This window comes from Octopus sinensis, linkage group LG7, assembly GCF_006345805.1.
Source record: "Octopus sinensis linkage group LG7, ASM634580v1, whole genome shotgun sequence".
NCBI lineage: Eukaryota > Metazoa > Mollusca > Cephalopoda > Octopoda > Octopodidae > Octopus > Octopus sinensis.
In genome coordinates this window covers 61,935,771-61,953,919 of record NC_043003.1, presented here as the reverse complement: position 1 = coordinate 61,953,919, position 18,149 = coordinate 61,935,771, and the positions used below count along the sequence as shown (strand labels likewise).

General features: G+C 32.9%; 1 protein-coding gene across 3 annotated transcripts in view; it reads right to left on the bottom strand.

Moving 5' to 3' along the window:
- Nucleotides 1-18,149, bottom strand: part of LOC115214428 (meiotic recombination protein SPO11-like) — a 757,765-nt gene that overhangs the window by 716,952 nt on the left and 22,664 nt on the right. For all 3 annotated transcript variants that reach the window (XM_036504807.1, XM_036504808.1, XM_036504809.1), the window contains exon 2: nt 13,793-13,906. In XM_036504807.1, the coding sequence (XP_036360700.1) occupies nt 13,793-13,906 (114 nt within the window). The remainder of the gene's footprint in view (nt 1-13,792; nt 13,907-18,149) is intronic.

Genomic DNA, 18,149 nt, shown 5'->3' with positions numbered 1-18,149 from the left:
TACTGTGAGGGTTTGCTTGTTAAATGTTTTTCATTTTTTTTTTTTATGTGGGTGATGGAAGGAATTTTAAATCTTGTGAAAGCTGTAATGTACTGTAATGTAGAATGTATCCTAATTTTTCCAAGCTAGACTTTGTAACATAGGAAAGGAAGCCCAGTCATTGCAATAAAATTTTTAATGTGAAAAATATAGTCACCATATCTTCAATCTTATAAAAGCTAGTATTTAAAAAGAGTTTGCTGGTTTGCATTATATGTTGATTAAGAGTAAGAATGAAATGTTTTATGTCAGTTGAATAAGACTAGGTTGTCATGATCACATTATAGGATGTTTTGAAGAAGGTTTGCTCACTAGAAGGAAATAATGTAACAAGTGTGTGAACTTAACGTTAGAAAAAGTGTTGAAACTATATACTGAATGTAAATTCTTCAACTGTATGTTGGCCGTTAATGTCAAGATACATAATATGTGAGATAACAAAACTCAGATCATCTGAATAGGTTGATATAAATTAGAAAGAGCCTAATTAACACATTTCATAAAGGTACATAGAAAATGAGAATTCATAATTCAAAGGAATAGTGATAGATACCAAATATTAACAATACTGAAAATATTTCCATGGTATACTGTCAAAGTCATTCCTAATGACAACTTTAGTTTAAAATTGTCACAAGATTATTGGTAAATGGCAATAGAGAAAAAGCCTTTTGACAGATTTGTCACATTTACATGTTTCCATGATCTTTTATTTCACACAAGCTTTAATCTATTAAAGCAAAGTTAAATAGTACAAATGCATGGCAATTTAAGTGATATTTAAACCCATTTTTATTACTAGCAGCCATATTAGGATACATTGTCACTAATAAGATGATAACTGGGTCTGCAAAACTCAGAGTACAACTACTAATATCATCACTACTACTAATATAAACATATATGCATAAAGTATAGAAGTATGGAGTTATGCTTTACTGATTTTTCAGTTGCTACAACTGCCAATGCTTATCTGCCAATATATCAATATACAGCATTTTAATATTGATTTTATTTTCCTGGTGAGGCAAGTCTACAGAAAAGACATATTTCCTTTATAAAACAATTTCACTTCTTCACATATAAAAACACAGTTTTGATGTACATGAATTTTAAGTAAAAACTTAAACTCAGAATGAAAATTAAATGTTTTAAGTTATTAGTACTGACAGAATTATTTTTCTCAGACTGTTAATCTCAGATTTTCATCTTTTGTTAATTACTGCAAGTTAAATGATTTGATCTCTTATCATCAGGTGTCATATTTATAATATTTATATTCATTTCCATGAACTTTTATTTTGCACAAGATTCAATCTACTACACCATAGATAAATAGGACAAATACATGACAATTTAAGAGCTATTTAAACCCAGTTTTCATTGCTAGCAGCTACATTAGGATACAATGGCACTAATTTTACAGATTAGATTCTCAGATTAAATTCTTCATACTCTAACTCTACCTTCTATTTTCTATACTTTCTACTGGCTTTTTGATATTCCATGATTCTAATATTTATGTGTTTTCCTGATTTCCTTTTGTAGACCCAACCACAATTGATTGGCATGTTATATATGCAATGATTTCAATTCTTCCTGCATTTGAGTGGATTTAACTCTGTTTAAAGAACTGCAGATTGCAGTGTTCATCCTGAAAATTGATTTAATGTTACATCGAATATTATATATTGAAGTTATACTTTGAATTCTCAGCCAGACCATAGCAATAACTTTCCCAACACTATAATAGTGGTTGAGCTCATAATTTATATTGAATTGAATGGATGTTAGCTTTTGATACATAAATGATTTGATAGCAACTTCTATGTACAGCAAAGTACTTCTAATATTTTCCCTTTCAGTAGTATAGATTTATATGCAGTCATATTATCCAGTATGACATGGACATAGTTTTGGTGCTTCTACAGAATTAAGGTATCATCCACATATCTGAGCAAAATTCTCGGTTAGTTTTGCACTTTTCAGATCTCTCAGAGTGAAATTTTCATAGTGTTCCATGTAAATATTATGTTACTTATTATAACACAGAAACTATGATCATTCCAATTGGTGATATATCTTGTCTTCTTTAATAGTAATTTAAACAACAATAACTTAAGTAGAAGATGGCATATACCATTGTACTGTGTAGTTACAGAGCACAAAACCCAGCACCATTTGCAATATCGCTTTTACTCAATATGTAGAAAAAGAATGAATAGGAACATTTTGCTATTATCTTGTGCAACTAACATGTACACAACAAATTTACTGCCAGATGATAGAGGAGAGACTAACACTTCAAAGGCACAAATGCACAGGAGAGTTATCAGCCAGAAGCTTAGTTTCTATCTTAGTTCATTTGTGCTCTAATTTTCATGCAAGTTAATATTATACACCCAGCTTTGGCAAATGTATGAAGGAGAGACAAATATATGCTATTAGCTGGTGAGTACTAAATTAAAAGGTGTTAGGTGTTCACAATAGAATGAACTTGTAGCAAAGAAAAGCATGATAGTCAATCTGAGGAACTGTGCCTTCCAGACGAGATGACGAAAGACCAAGATGAGTGGTAATGGTCTACAGCTGCCCTATCCAACACGTACAAACACAGAGAAAAGCATGTTAAAGCATTATCAATGATTTATAATTAAAAAAATCAGATTGTTAACCTCAAAGACAGTCCCTCTCTTTATGTGTGTGTGTGTGTTCATACATTTGAGACAAAATATTTTGCAAGGTAACATTATTAGCAATCAAATCACTGTACTTTCATCAACCTTGAAGTCGTTGTTAGAATTGGAATAGCTAATCATCTGACATTCAATAAGTTAACAACCATATGGATTTCTCACAAATCAACAGATGATAAATCTATGTGATTTTCTCATAAATGAAATTTATTCACTAACATAAGGTAACACCCATTCTTCTTTTGAGATATAAAATGAAGAAAACGTCATACACATCTGTGGTAGCATTTTTTTTAACAAAAAAAAAACAAAAGATTTCTTCATTATTCAAATACTCTATGCTTCAAACTATCTATGTAACGCAAAAATAAACTAAAAGCATTGAAAAGAAGGGTGAAACATCAAGTAAATTTTAATACGTTATATTTAAAACATCATATCTTTAGCAACAATGCCAAAATTTCCTTGCTTTATAGTCATAATTAATTGCTAATTTTTACAAGAAAATACTTCCTTGGGAAAATTAGTTATTTCATCTATACAAACTATGCAAGAACAAACAATTTAAATGACAAAATAAGTGAATTGTAAAACATTCAAATAAGATAAGAGATTTAAAGAAAATAAGAAATGTGAACAAGTAGTCTCTATTGACTTTGGGTATATAGTATTAACATTGAAGACAGTTGCAAAAAATAGTTCAGTATCAAAAATAATGAAAAAGAAAATGCTTAACTTTGAAATAAACTGAATTTTGCAAAATTTACTTTATAGTATGAAAATAAGCATAAGTGGCTTTTGACAGTAATGATCTTGACTTAAAAACATCATTGATATTTTTAGTTCTAAAATGTTTTAAAAGTGACCATTAAAATTTGATCAGCTCTCAATATCTAAATAGCACTCTTATTCATTTATCAATAGATCTTGCAAACTAGAAGACACCAGGCACTAAATGTTGGGAAAACAGAAGAATCCAAGTAAATTATTATTGTCCTTTCTTATACCCTTTCTCTTGATTATATTATATATTTCTTTAGAGAAACAGACAGTCACAAATAGTAAATTTTACAAGATTTTTCTTTCCTATGGATAAGAACATTAGCAAAAGTTTGCTTCCGACAGTGAAAATTGGCAACAATAGTAAAGTGGTAAGACTAAATGAGTTATAATACTTACTTTCAAATAATTACATTCTGATTTTAAATAATACAAGATTTTATTTTGACTTTAATCCATTAGTAACATTAAAATAAATACTAACTATAAAACAGTCATCTTGATTAGTAATACATCATCATCATCATTTTTATGTCCACTTTTCTCAAACTGGCATGGGTTAGACAAGACTTTTTGAGCTGGACACCCTCCCTGTCACTAACCTTTGTTTCCTCTGCTGCTTTGAATGACAAACTGTTCAACGGATAGACATATTTTTATGGCAGACAAACAATGATAATGCCTATGCAATGGCATTGTTTTACCCAGTGCATAAGCAATGTCAAGGCACAAATTGGAAGACACACACAACTGGCTTCCATAGTTTTTATCTACTAATTTCATTCACAGGACATTCATCAGCCCAAGGCTAGTGTGTAAGACATTTTCTCGCAGAGTCACACAGCAGAAATGAACTTGAAATCACTTGGTTGAGAAGTTAACTTCTTAACCATAAATGCAAGCCTGAGCCTGCTAGGAAAATTGATTCTATGCTTTGTCAAAAGAGCTTGATATTCTTTTTCCTTTCCAATTTCTTCTAACTGCAGTCACATTAGATTCACAAATATTCTCCAGAAGGCCAAGCTCTATTAAATTTACATGTTCCTACAGGTGCTAACTTCAGATAATGTGAAATAGTCCATTCTCTGTGGCCAGAAGTCATTTTAAGACATTTCCTCTCAACAGTTGAACTATAAACCCTTCTTTGAACTAATTAATGTTGATGCAGATCATCACCAGTTTCCTCAAATCCTGATTTTTTCATTTTCTATGTAGTAGTTCTACAGGTATTCAAAAAAACTTTTTCATGTTCAAACTAAGAATGCAGTCAATCTTTTGTTCTCAAATTGTCAATATTCTAATGTTTTAGGGAAATTTTATACATCACAACTTTTCATTCCCACTCCCTTATAAACCTAACACAAATCAAGAAGTATTCTCAATATAATTACTATCATTGTCACAATTATTACCTCAGAGGTGGATTAGCAGAACCATTAGAAAGACAGGAAAAATGACAAGAAGTATTCAGGAGCAGATTTTTATATTCTGAGTTCAAAACCTGTTGAGGGGAAATGGTATTTTATCCAATCTACTTTGAAAGGTAGTCAAGAACTAGGATGATTTGATAATCTAATTTTTTGATCCCCAGTTTTCTGGCTTTGTGTCTATATAAGAATTTACTATGTTTTACATAAAGTATTATCTCATATACTGTGCTCTTTCAATGCATTATCAAGTATACACATTCTGTGGTTCTTATATGCATAACATGGTTGTATGTAACATTTGTGTCTATATTAAATGCATAATTTCTATTGCATTGATAATTTCTATTATCTGGGGTATTTCTTTTTCATGTTGTATGAATGAGAACAATTTTGGTTATATATTTATTAATCTTTATATCAATCCTAACATATCTAGTACCATAGAATTATTTTCTTTTCGCATCTCCCACATTCAGGATAGTTATTTTCAGAGATCTGTATTTAGAAAATTTCTACAATTCCTCTTGTGATATATTGTAGTATAGTGGAACTGATGTATCTAGAAAACTTGTTTGTGTTTGGCAAGAAAATTTTGAAGTTATACTTGGCATGCCCCAGAACATGGTTTCATATACACTTTCAAAGACATTTTGTAGATTATGTCTCCAGTCAGAGAATTTCCAAAGCATGCATCTAGTAAATTTGTCATGCCTGTATATGCATTTGGTTTTGGCAAATTTTGTAATGCAAAACCTATCTTCCCATTGACTTCCATATTATAGTTTTAGATGTGCATCCACAAAAGATTTTTCAGAAAAAACAAAGCATAAAATAGAACCATTTTTATGCATGAAAATAACTATTTTAAATGCATACAACATAGTATAAATAAAAAAAATTAAGAAGAATACATTAAGGAATAAACAAGAAAAATATTTTTAGCCTTCATTTGCTTATCAGCAAATTACATCCTGCTTGATCATTTACCCACACATTCAGGAGCCATTCCATGTTAAGAATCGCATCATGCCTATGAGAAAACAATGGTTAGATAGCTACTGAAGTATCTGCATGAAATCTTTGCTAATTTTGTCTTTTGTGTCACAAATGCAACGTGGCTGAGTTTCTCTCACACATCGAACCTTTTTAAAACATTTACATAATCCCTTCTCCATTTTGCCTTCACCTCCACCTGATGACTGCTTTTATGTCACCTTGAAGGGTAAAACACTATACTATACATTTGTAAAAGTTAAATCCAGCAGCAACAGTAATAGGCAAAAATCTGCACAGCAGCAGCAACAGACACACAATCTAGATCAAATAGTATTTCTAAAAAATAATGTATCTTTTTTATACACACATCACAACTTAAATTTTTTTAAAGTTTACCTTACTCAAGCTTCCATAACGACACAATCATCAGCCACATCTCAAAATTTGGTCTTACTTTACAATGTTCTTAAGTGTGGAATTCCATAACTAGAGTTTTCATAATAAAGTGGATCCCTGTATAAGAAATTTTCTAGTTTCTACCACATAACATTTTATATTAAAAGTTACTTCTTTCTTTTTTCCCAAATATTTTTATTGTTTTTTTTATAGATTCTTTTGTTGCTCTAATGCTGTCTGATACATACATTTCTTTTTTATACCCATTGGCCTCTCTAAAGACAAAACATGTTCCAAACACATTTATAGATATTTGTATTGGCTGCATTGATTCTCTATTAGATATTCTTGTAATCCCATAGTAGTTATTTTACAATATTTTTCTACTGCAGATGACCTCTACAATCATGTGCTTGTGTTAAATTTATTCTGTCTGAATTATTTTAAATACTGTATGTGATGTAGCTTAAATACTGTAATTATTTTTTCTTGTTTTATCTGTCTATTTGTACAAATTTACTTAATTTCTGTTTCAATATAAAATAATTATAGTATATGATTGGAACAACTACAAAGTTGGACACCTAAGATCATATTTTCAACAATTAGTTCACTCAAGTATTAATCTAAAACATCTAAATTCTTTTCTGGCATATGATTTTACTTACGCGTGTTGCATTTTATTTAATTTACTGATTCTTAAGTATTTTTCTTCAGACTAATTCTTTTGTTGCAGCATCAAAAAAGATATTGATTTTTATGAGTCATCCACTCTTCAAAGTAGCCTTGGTACATTTATTTTGTCCCATTTTTAACACCCAGAGTCTTTGCCAAATTTTTCTAAGCTGTGCATTTTTGCATGCACATGCATTTTACAACTAACATATGAAGGGAAAATATGTGCAGATAAGGTTTCAAAATGAAATCACATTTCTTTTAATTGAAGATAGTTACCTGCATGGATGCACATTTACTTAGCAAAGAGAAATAAAATTTGTACACAAATTTCTGCTCACACCCAGAGTAAAAAATGAAAGGGATACCTTTTCCCCAGAGAGCCTATGTACATGCTTCAACTTTCTGAGTCTCTTTCACTTTTAGCTCTTCCCACCTCAAGAACTGTTTTGATTGGTGTATGGCCACTATTGGCATTGTGACACATTCAGTTTTGTACATTCATTGTGCATATTATTATATATATTGTGTGGCATATATTCAAATTTTATTAGTTAGTGTGCTTCATTACTGTTCTGTTTATTATTTCAGCCCTCAGCTACTTGGACTTCTTTATGATTTTGACCATCACCACAGATTCCTTACAGTCTCTTGTTTGTTTACCACTAGCATTCACTTTCCCCTTCCTCTTCTCTTCTGTACGTGTTTCTGTGTTACTGTGTGCCCTTTTGGCACACAGTACTTGACCTAGCTTTTTACACCTCTCTCAACTTTCAACGAGTTACAAATTTTGAGCACTCTTCCCTCACACTTTACTTTCTTCCTAGTTATACTACCTACATCATCTCTTACTGGCTTTCCCACCTCTTTCTCTACATCTACCTCCGCATATCACTCCCTTATTTCATTTTCTCATGTACAACTTTTCAACCTTGCCAGTAACACACACACACTTTCTTTTTCTTCCTTTTCCTAAAGAAAGACTAACGTCTGACATGGTTAGATTATTTCACTTCTTACAGCAATTCAACTCATTGAACCATTCTACACCTCTCTTAAGAATTTCCAGTAATTTTTCAACTCTTGCATATTGCGTGCGTTCATTCATATACAGTAGCATTAATTATCACCATAATACCTCTAATCATTTCAATGCTGGTGTAGCATTTTATTTAGAGGTACTATAGTGTCAAACTGATGAAGAGCAAAGAAAGACTATCCCTTTGAGATATTCTTTTTCCTACAGAAATTAACTTTGCTCTTATTATTCTATTGTTTGTCTTGGCTAGAGAAATAGTTTCCTATTTAACTTACAGCATGCTTGATATACCTGCATACCACTGGTGCCTCTATGCTTACATCTAATGTTTCTAAAATCTTTGAGCTGGAGAAGCTATCAAATCTTTATAACAGCCAACCTATGTTATAGCTATATTTCACATTTTCTTCAAGTCTTTAGATATAGTTTTGCTAATCAGTGGTTGATCTTTACAGATTTAAGATACTTTTTACAGCCATCTTTATGATTATCACTTCCAGTCTTGAATGTGATAGTATTATGATCTCAATACTCTGGGAAACTTCAGTGAAGTGTTTACCTAGCCAATTCTTTATATGTTTATAATAATAATAATAATAATAATAATAATTGTGTACAGTGCTCAGGTGCACTACAACTCATCTAAAGTGTATATATAATCAGGTGTAGTTTCGGCGGATTTCGGAAAGCATGAGGGCCTTAAAAGATGCAGTGTCATGGCAGTCAACAACTGACGCAGGCAGTTTATTCCATGCTTCAGCAACTCTGAGCGTGAAAAAATGTTTCCGAAAGTCATGGGAGCTGTATTGTTTTCTGACTTTGTAGGCATGTCCACGTGTGTTAGACACATGGAGATCAAAAAGGTGTTCAGTGTTGTTGTTGGTGAGGTGGTTGATAACTTTGTGGGTGTTTACCAAGTCCGTCGCCAAACGCCGGAGCTTCAGTGAATCCATGCCCAGGGAAACAAGGCGCTCAGAATATGGTAGGTGTCTGATGGAGGGTATGCGTTTGGTTGCACGTCTCTGGACAGATTCCAGGAGGTCAATGTTCTGTGCAAGATAGGGGTTCCAAACTGATGATGCGAATTCCAAGTGTGGTCGTACCATAGCTGTATACAGTTTTAAATAGATGGCTGGAGAGCGGCTAACAAAAGACCTGCTGAGTGATGCCAAGACACCCTCGGCCTTCCTGACAATCTTAGAGATATGCTTTGACCAACGCAAATCACTGCTGACAGTGATGCCTAGGTCACGCTCGCAAGAGGATTTCTTGATATCAGTGTTGTGGAGGGAGTAAGTGAACGCAGGGTTTTTTCTCCCAAAATGCATGGTGGTACACTTGTCCACAGCCAGTTTCAGTTGCCAGTCTGTGATCCATTGCTGCATTGTGTCTAGGTCTGATTGCAGGAAAGAGTTGTAGACATCAGGATCTGTCCTCTTGATTTCAAGGTACAGCTTGATGTCGTCTGCATATTTCAATACTGTGGCATTCTTTAAATTGGCATCTATGTCGTTAATGTATGCCACAAACAAGAGGGGACCAAGGACAGATCCTGTGGTACACCCGATGACATCTCATATGGTGTAGAGTGCTGTCCTAGAACTGTGACTACCTCCTTTCGGCTGAGGATGAAGGATTTCAACCAGTTAAAAAGGTCTCCCCCACACCCATTGCAGAGAGTTTCACCATAAGCCTTTTGTGTGGCACAGAGTTGAAAGCCTTAGCAAAGTCAAGGTAGACAACATCCACCCATGAGCCACTGTCAGTAATCTGAGTAATGTCCTCAAGGAACTCGACAAGCTGGTCACTGCAGCTGGAGTTAGGGACAAATCCATATTGTGAGGGTCGGATGAGACTGTGAGAGCTCCAGAAGTTCCAGAGTGTTTCTCTGACACACGATTCCATCAGTTTTGCAATACAGCTAGTGAGACTGACTGGGCGATAGTTGACAGGTGATGTGCGGTCGCCCTTTTTGAACAGAGGAATGACACTGGCAGTTTTCCACTGCTCCGGAGTAGCACCATTGTTGAGACAGTACTGGAAGAAAATAGAAAGCTGGTGTAAAAGGAAGTGCCTGCCACGTTTGAGAAGCAGGTATGTAACTCCATCGAGACCAGGGGAGGCATAGTTGCGCTTATTTTGAAGGTGAATTTCTTTTTCTTGACTTTGTCCACAAAAATATTGAATATAATGCAAGGTGTTCATATCTGTCTATATATGCTGTATTGGCTAAAATCCTTTAGTACTATAGTACAGTGTAAACTTTTTCCTATTTTCAGTATTAGAACAATAGACATTTGATGAAGTGCTAATTTCTTGAGATCCATGGCTGTTTCTTTGAGTTGTTGAAACAGACTTCCTATGTAAACAACTTATGAAAATATTAAACAGAGCAACTTCTAATTTCTTTAACATCATAACTGCAAGGCTCTCTTACCTAAATGAATAACGAAAGACTTGTTATAAAAGAAATCATAATTCAAATAACTTTCTAAATACAAATTAGTTTCTGAACTACATAACTAGTCATTATTTAAGACTATTCATAATGAACAAAAAATATCATTGGTTTCAGTTTGATAAAAAAGCAAACAAAACTTAGCATCCATTGCGAGTTTGGAATCAAATAATGGAAACATTTAGTGCTCTAAAAAAACTAATTTACATGAATAAGTGCTTCTTTCCTTCAGTATATTAATTTCATATCTTTCTATGCATTGATCATCATTTGATATTGAGTATAAACATACAATTTATCATGTGAACTCTTTATTTAAATTGTTAAAAAAAAAAAGAGTAACCATGTTTGACAGTAGTTCTACATCTAATGGATTGAAATTCACTATGTTATAGATCTTTGCAGTACTCAGACTGTAGATAAGGCTAAGTCAGCTTCAGCCTGATTTGAACTCAACACAGTAGCTAATTAAACAGAAATTAAAATTCTTTGGTGGAAGTAAGTGCTTGAGAGATAAAGCAGGCCTGATTGATTTTCGAAGCTAGACAATTAAAATAATTAATCAGGAATTGTTTTCAATTTGTTCATATATTATTTTAAATTATATACATATGATATGCCAAAACCAAATGTTTATACTGAATAATCATTCAATTGTAATCAAAAACTAAAATATGATTAATTAATAAAATATTTCAAAGTTTCTATTGTTATATTGTATATGATTATAACTTTTGGCACATCACTAAAATTCAAAACCAAACTTATTACCATTCCCAACTAATCTAATGATATTATTTTCTCTCAGAATTAATTTCTATTTTCCTCTTTTCAGTTGTAAGGTAGATATATTGCCTATTTGGTTTATACCATTTAAGATCCCCAGGAACCTATCAGATAAACATATGCTGTATCTCACTGGTGTTTATTGTTGATAATGTTATGTAATGTTTAGCAATCGGATGTGTTGGTGTGTATGTTTGTAAAATTATTGAATAGAAAACTGTACTGTTAGTGCATTTTCACTGTTCCATAAATATACGCTCAAGTGAATTCTTCAATGTGGAGAAATGGAGTAGATCATATTGTTTGTTTGAAGCAGAAATTGATTTAATTTTAACTTTTAATTGAGCAGTGTTGTCTTTCTGAATCCTGAGAAATTAGTATTATCACTAAGCAGATTGTTAATTTCTGCAATCTTGTCTATGCATAAACAGACAAATAGATAAGGACAAAGCATGGCCAAATGGTCATGAAATTTGCTTCATAATCATAAGGTGCTCAGGTCTAATCCCACTGTTTAATACTCACCTTCTGACATAGCTTAAGATCAACCTTTTGAAGAAAGTCAGAAGATGATAAACAGGTGAAAGCCTGTCAGGTAGATTGTAATTCAAATATACAATCTTATCCCACCTTCAAAATATATTAAATACACAAGTGTTCATACAATTGTCACTTACACAGGATTTCAGTTAGTCAATAGCTCTGCTAGTCATAAAAAAGCTGTTGCAGTAATCTTCATTAAAGCTAACAAGAGAACTATTTTTTCATTTACATATTTAAATTTTGTTTATGTGTGTGCCTGTGCAGACATGTGGGTTAACATATAAAGATATTTGTATCTTTGTGTGGGTGTATTTGAATGTGCATGTATGTGTGTGTGAGCATTAGCAAAATCATTAGTGTATTGGGAAAAAAAAACAGCTTGCAGTATTAGTTCCAACACTTTACATTCTAAGTTCAAATTTTGTGGAAATCTAATTTTACATTTCATCCATCCAGAGTTGATAAAACAAAGCATCAATCATGTATTGGAGTTGATGATATGAACTACTCCCCACCCTACCTTCAAAATTGTTAGCTTTGTACTTAAACCAGAAACCAGTATCATTATTATTAAGGCAGCAAGCTGGCAGATTCTTAAGCACACTGGACACAATGCTTAGCACCATTTTTTCAAGTTATTTACATTGACTTCAAATGCTACTGAGCTCAGCTTTGCCTTTCATCCATTCAGAGTTAAGTACCAGTCAAGTACTAGGGTTGATGCCATCATCTAAACCCCTTCCCCTAAAATTACTGGCCTTGTGCCAAAATTACTACTACTACTACTACTACTACTACTACTACTACTACTACTACTACTACTACTACTACTATTACTACTAAAGTGTTAACCATCATATGACAGGTAATTCTGGAAGTATATTTTTGCCATCATATTTTATATTAGGAATTATGGCATTTATACAATAATTATAATCAACTTTTATCAAATTTCTTACAGCTTAAATAAAATGGTGAAATGAATAATAATTTTCAAAAGAAAAATATTTGTCATCTTAACATTAAATAAAATTAATTTTTTTATTTGTTTTTCATTTCTATAACTTCACCTGTAACTACTCAGTCATTTACTCCCTCTTCTCTTCTGACACTATATCTCTCTCATCGTGTGTATATGTATGTGTATATCATTTTTTTACTCAATGTCTACCATCAAACCTCATATGTGAATCATCCTGCACCTCTTATGTTAACTCACACTGTATCTCTCTTTTATTCTCTCTCTCTTCCTCTCCCTACACAATGTAAAGGGTGACTGCAGAAATCAACCAACCAACATACATTTAAATTAGCTATTGTTTTATATACCAATTATTATTGTTTTACAATTTAGTCAAAGACGGACAGTAGCTACAACCATCTTTTGGTCATTCAGGGCTAGAGAAGGAAAGGAGGGAGATATCATCAGATTAGGGACCTTATCTAAATGCTTATGATTTTAACAGAACAATGATTTAAATCTGCCAATCAGCCGTCTAAAAAGATTCCACAATCTCAATCAAACAAATTTTACAAATAAGAATTTGGTCAACCCAAGGCTATGGTAGGAGACTTTTGCCCAAGGTGCTGCACAAGTAAATTGAACCCAAAACCAAGAAGATGAGAAGCAAATATTTTAACCATGCAATCATGACAATGCTAATATGTCTAGGTAAGCATGTGTGTGGGTAGATTGATTTATGTATAACTATAAAAGAGCTAGGAAAGAGAGACTGAAAGAGAATTCATTCAAAAAATGAAACTGAAAATACATAACAGATAATGAACATCAAAACTGCTTTAAAATTTTAGCAATTATAAAAACTTGACTTCTGGTTATCAATTTTGCATCATCTGTGGATTTAAAGTAATTTTTTCATGCTTTCATTAGCAAACAATAATGCAAAAAATGAAAATGATATTTTATTAAAAAATACATAATGAAAATACTTGCTTGATATTATCCCATGAAGAATGATTAGCGTATTCAAATGAAGGCATAATTCCCTTTTCAAGTGACTTCAAAATTTTTAATATGATATTTTCTATTTTTCTTAGAATATCACACCTGAAAATAATTATACTTATATAATTTAATAATAATCAATTTATTCTAGTTTTTTTTTTTCAGTTTGTAATGTATCAAAAAATACTTTTTTCTTTTTAAAAAAAATTTCCAATTAAAAAAATTTCTCTGCATTTATGTAATAAATTAATAAAGTGAGCAATAGTGTGTGTATGTTTGTGGATGTGCATGAATTTAAATATATAACTCATTCTTCCTATATAATTTACAAATATGAATCAAACATACATTATGCTATATAATTATAACTATATAGCATAATGCTATATGAAAAGGGTGCTGAAAAGTTCAGGGTTTTGGGTAAAAGACAATACAGGAGGATCAGTTAATAATGATTTTATTCAACATATTTACCTCTCAGATTCACACACTTATTGCAGCAATCCTTCAGTTTTTCTAAGCCCTGTAAAAGAACTCAGAAAGTTGGGCTTCCAACCAGGCCTTTCACGATACCCTTAAGGCCAGAAACTTTTCAGCACCCACTTGGTGTATACATATAAGTGTCAATGTCTGTCTGTCTGTCTTGAAAGAAAGTCTCTATTTTGCAGCAAATCTTTACAAGATTTCTCACGGAGGTCAAGATGCAACCCACAGTAAGACATGAACAAAAAGAATCCAACATCCTACTGGAATAAAATAAGGATGAGTTAATAAAAAAAGATGTAGACTGATAGCTGTATTGGAGTAGTAGTTGAGGAGGTATGTTAAATATGAAGTACATCAGTTTACGATTGTCTTTCACCTTAATCTTTCTCTCCTAACTGATATTTACTCATTTGATGCCCAATATGTGTAAATTTTCTGGTATGTTATGCTTAATTGATCTTTGTATCCTTCATTCATCTAACAGTACTCACTCACTCAGTAAATTTATGGCATAACTACAGAAGTGTTGGAGATGTCAAAAACACAAAAATATGTAAATTATAATCACATTTCTTGAAATGATACTGAGAGCTTATTCTAGTCTCATGGAACTACAGAAACTATTTGTGGCTTTCTAAACATGCCAGTCTAGTTGCCAAAAATATTGTGCAAGATATTAGTGGCACCATCAGTCAACAGCCCAATCCAGATGGTACAAGTTACTTCACACTGAAGCTGACATTAACAATACTGCCTACTGTCTAAGAGAATATCTCAGTTCCCTTCAGCCTATTCTAGCCATTCCTCACAACCTTCAATTGAAAGTAGGAGCACCCATTATGTGCTATTAAACTTGACTGCACCAAAACTCTGTAACAATATAAGACTAGCTGTCAAAATTCTTATGCACCATCTGATGAAAGCCATTATTGTGACTGATTGTGCCAGATGAAAAGAGGTTTTCTTTCCACACATTCTCACCGTTCCATTAGATATCCAGTTTCAGTTAAAGACCCTTCCTTCTATTTCCAATATCACTGCCTTTTATCTATAACAAGACCCTCAAGATAGCTGTAGTTGAACTGAAAAGTCCATGTTTCTTTCATTGGTAGCTCTATGCTGCATAATCATTTCTTGAGCTAGACAGATATCTTTTCACTACAACACCAAACTACAGAACAACAAATGAATGTGTACCCTAAAGTTCTAGCTAAATTCTCATGAGAATTACTTCTGCTTTATATGTTGCATAGCAACATTGAATTACAAGAAAAATATATACAACATAAAGATAGTATTTTCTTAAATCATAAAATTAAAATTACCAATAAACATGTTCCAAAAAGGCTTCGTACACAGAAATCTGGTAACTCTCAACTTTAAATGTGTAACTACATTGCAATAAAATATATATAAGCAAATAAAATTACATATCAAAAGCACTACATAAAAACTTGTTTTCAGTTAAGTTTAACAAAGAGGTGCAGGCATAACTGTGTGATAAGAAGTTTGATTTTTCAATCACATAGTTCCCAGTTCAGTCACACTATGTAGCACCTTTGGCAAATGTCTTCTACTATAGCCCCAGGCCAACCAAAGCCTTGTGTGTGAATTTGGTAGACAGAAACTGAAAAAAGCCCATCATCCATATACTATATTGCCAGTTCCTCTCAAGCTGTCAGCCCATGCCAGCATGGAAAACAGACGTCGATTGTCGATGATGTATATATATACATAATGATGATTACGATATTTATAGGTGGTGCTTGTTCCTCATTCACTACTTGACAACTAATGTTAGCTTGCTTACATCCTTGTAAATTAGCATCTCGGTAAAAAGACAATGATAGAATAAGTACCAGACTTAGATAAAAAAAAAATGCTGCAGAAATTTATTCAACTAAATCCTTCAAGATGGTGCCCCAACATAGCTACACTCCAATGACTGAAACAAGTAAAAGACAAATGTTTCCACATAATCAGCACTTGGGCAATACTTCTTAAACCACTAGCTTGTCTGGTTGCACGCAGGAATATATGTATTTTTGCTTACAAATGAAGGAAAGGGTACTCAATACAGAGAGTAGAGCTTTTACATACACACACAAACACACGCAAATGCATAAGTGCATATATATATACATATTTATATAGACACAGGCATGGCTGTGTAATAAGAAGTCTGCTTTCTAACAATATGTTTCTAGATTCAGTTCCACTGTGTGGTACCTTGGGCAAATGTCTTCTACAATAGCCTTGTGACAACGAAAGATACTGTGAATTGATTTGGTAGATGCAAACCGAAAGAAGCCTGTCATATAAGTATGTGTGTGTGTGTGTGTGTGTGCATGTGTGTGTTTGTTTGTGTATGTGTTTGTCTCCCATCACTGCTTGACAACTGGTGTGGGTGTGTTCATGTCCCTACAATGCAGCAGTTTGCAAAAGAGACTGATAGAATATGTACCAGGCTTTAAAAAAAAATTACTGGGGTCAATTCATTTGACTAAACATTCTTCAAGGTGGTGCCTCAACATGGCCACAGTCCAATGACTGAAACACGTGAAAGATAAAAGATGTATACATATATATGTATATGTGTGTGTGTATATATATATATATATATATATATATAAGTGTGTATGTATATATATATATATGTGTGTGTGTATGTATATATATATATATATATATGTGTGTGTGTGTGTATGTATATATATATATATATATGTGTGTGTGTGTGTATGCATCTCCTTCTTTCTGTGTTTTTCTCTCTCTGTGTATCTTTCTGTTGAAGAGCGTAGGCTCGAAACGTTAAAGACTTGTTTTATTTATATTTCCTGAGCGCCATACTAATACAATTGTTCGTTTGTTTTCCACCTGCCTTCGTCTTTTGTTTATTTTCATAAAGCTTCCCGTTATATATATATATATATATATATATATATATATACGCACACACACTTACACACACATATATATAAACTTTATTGTTACGAAAGCTGCAAAAACATCACAAAAATCTGCTACTCAGAGGTTCAGAATACGGAGCATGGGCTCCGCATGCTTTAAATGACAACAAAAATCAATAAGCCACAATCTCCGCTGGTTTGCTTGCTTGTCACTGCTCACCTCATGGACACAAGCAATCATTTCTTTACTGAATCGTTACTGGCGATGAAAAATGGTGCCTGTACATCAACATGAAGCAGTAGAAGGAATGCCTTAGCCCAGGTAAACAAGCGACACCGCACGTGAAACAAGATCTTCATCCACGTAAAACAATGTTGTGCATATGGTGGGATTGGGAAGGGATTATCCATTATGAATTGCTTGAACGGAACCAAACAGTCAACGTGGAACTATGTTCAACAGATGGAATGACTCAACACGACTTTTCAAGAGAAAAGACCGAAACGTCAGCATGGAGTTCTTCTGCTGCACGACAACGCCTTCCCTCATATTGCCAATATGACCAAGGCAGTCATTTAAACGCATGGCTGGGAAGTGCTGCCACACCTGCCATATTCTGATTTGGCACCAACGGATTTCCACCTCTTTCAAATGCTATGTGCAGAGTTTTGCTCAATACTGATGCAGAATTGAGAGCTTGGCTGGATCAATTTTTCGACTCGAAATCGGGTGATTTCTACCAACGAGGTATTGAAAATCTTGTTGAACATTGGGAAGAAGTTGTAAACAACAAGAGTGAATACATTATTGATTAATTAGTTATTTTTTATTAAACCTTTTAAAAAATTCTAATTTAATAAAACGGCAGGAACTTAGTTGCAGACGTAATATTTTTACTTTAATTTTTATTTATCCATATTTTTATATTTTTATATTTATGGATATTTAT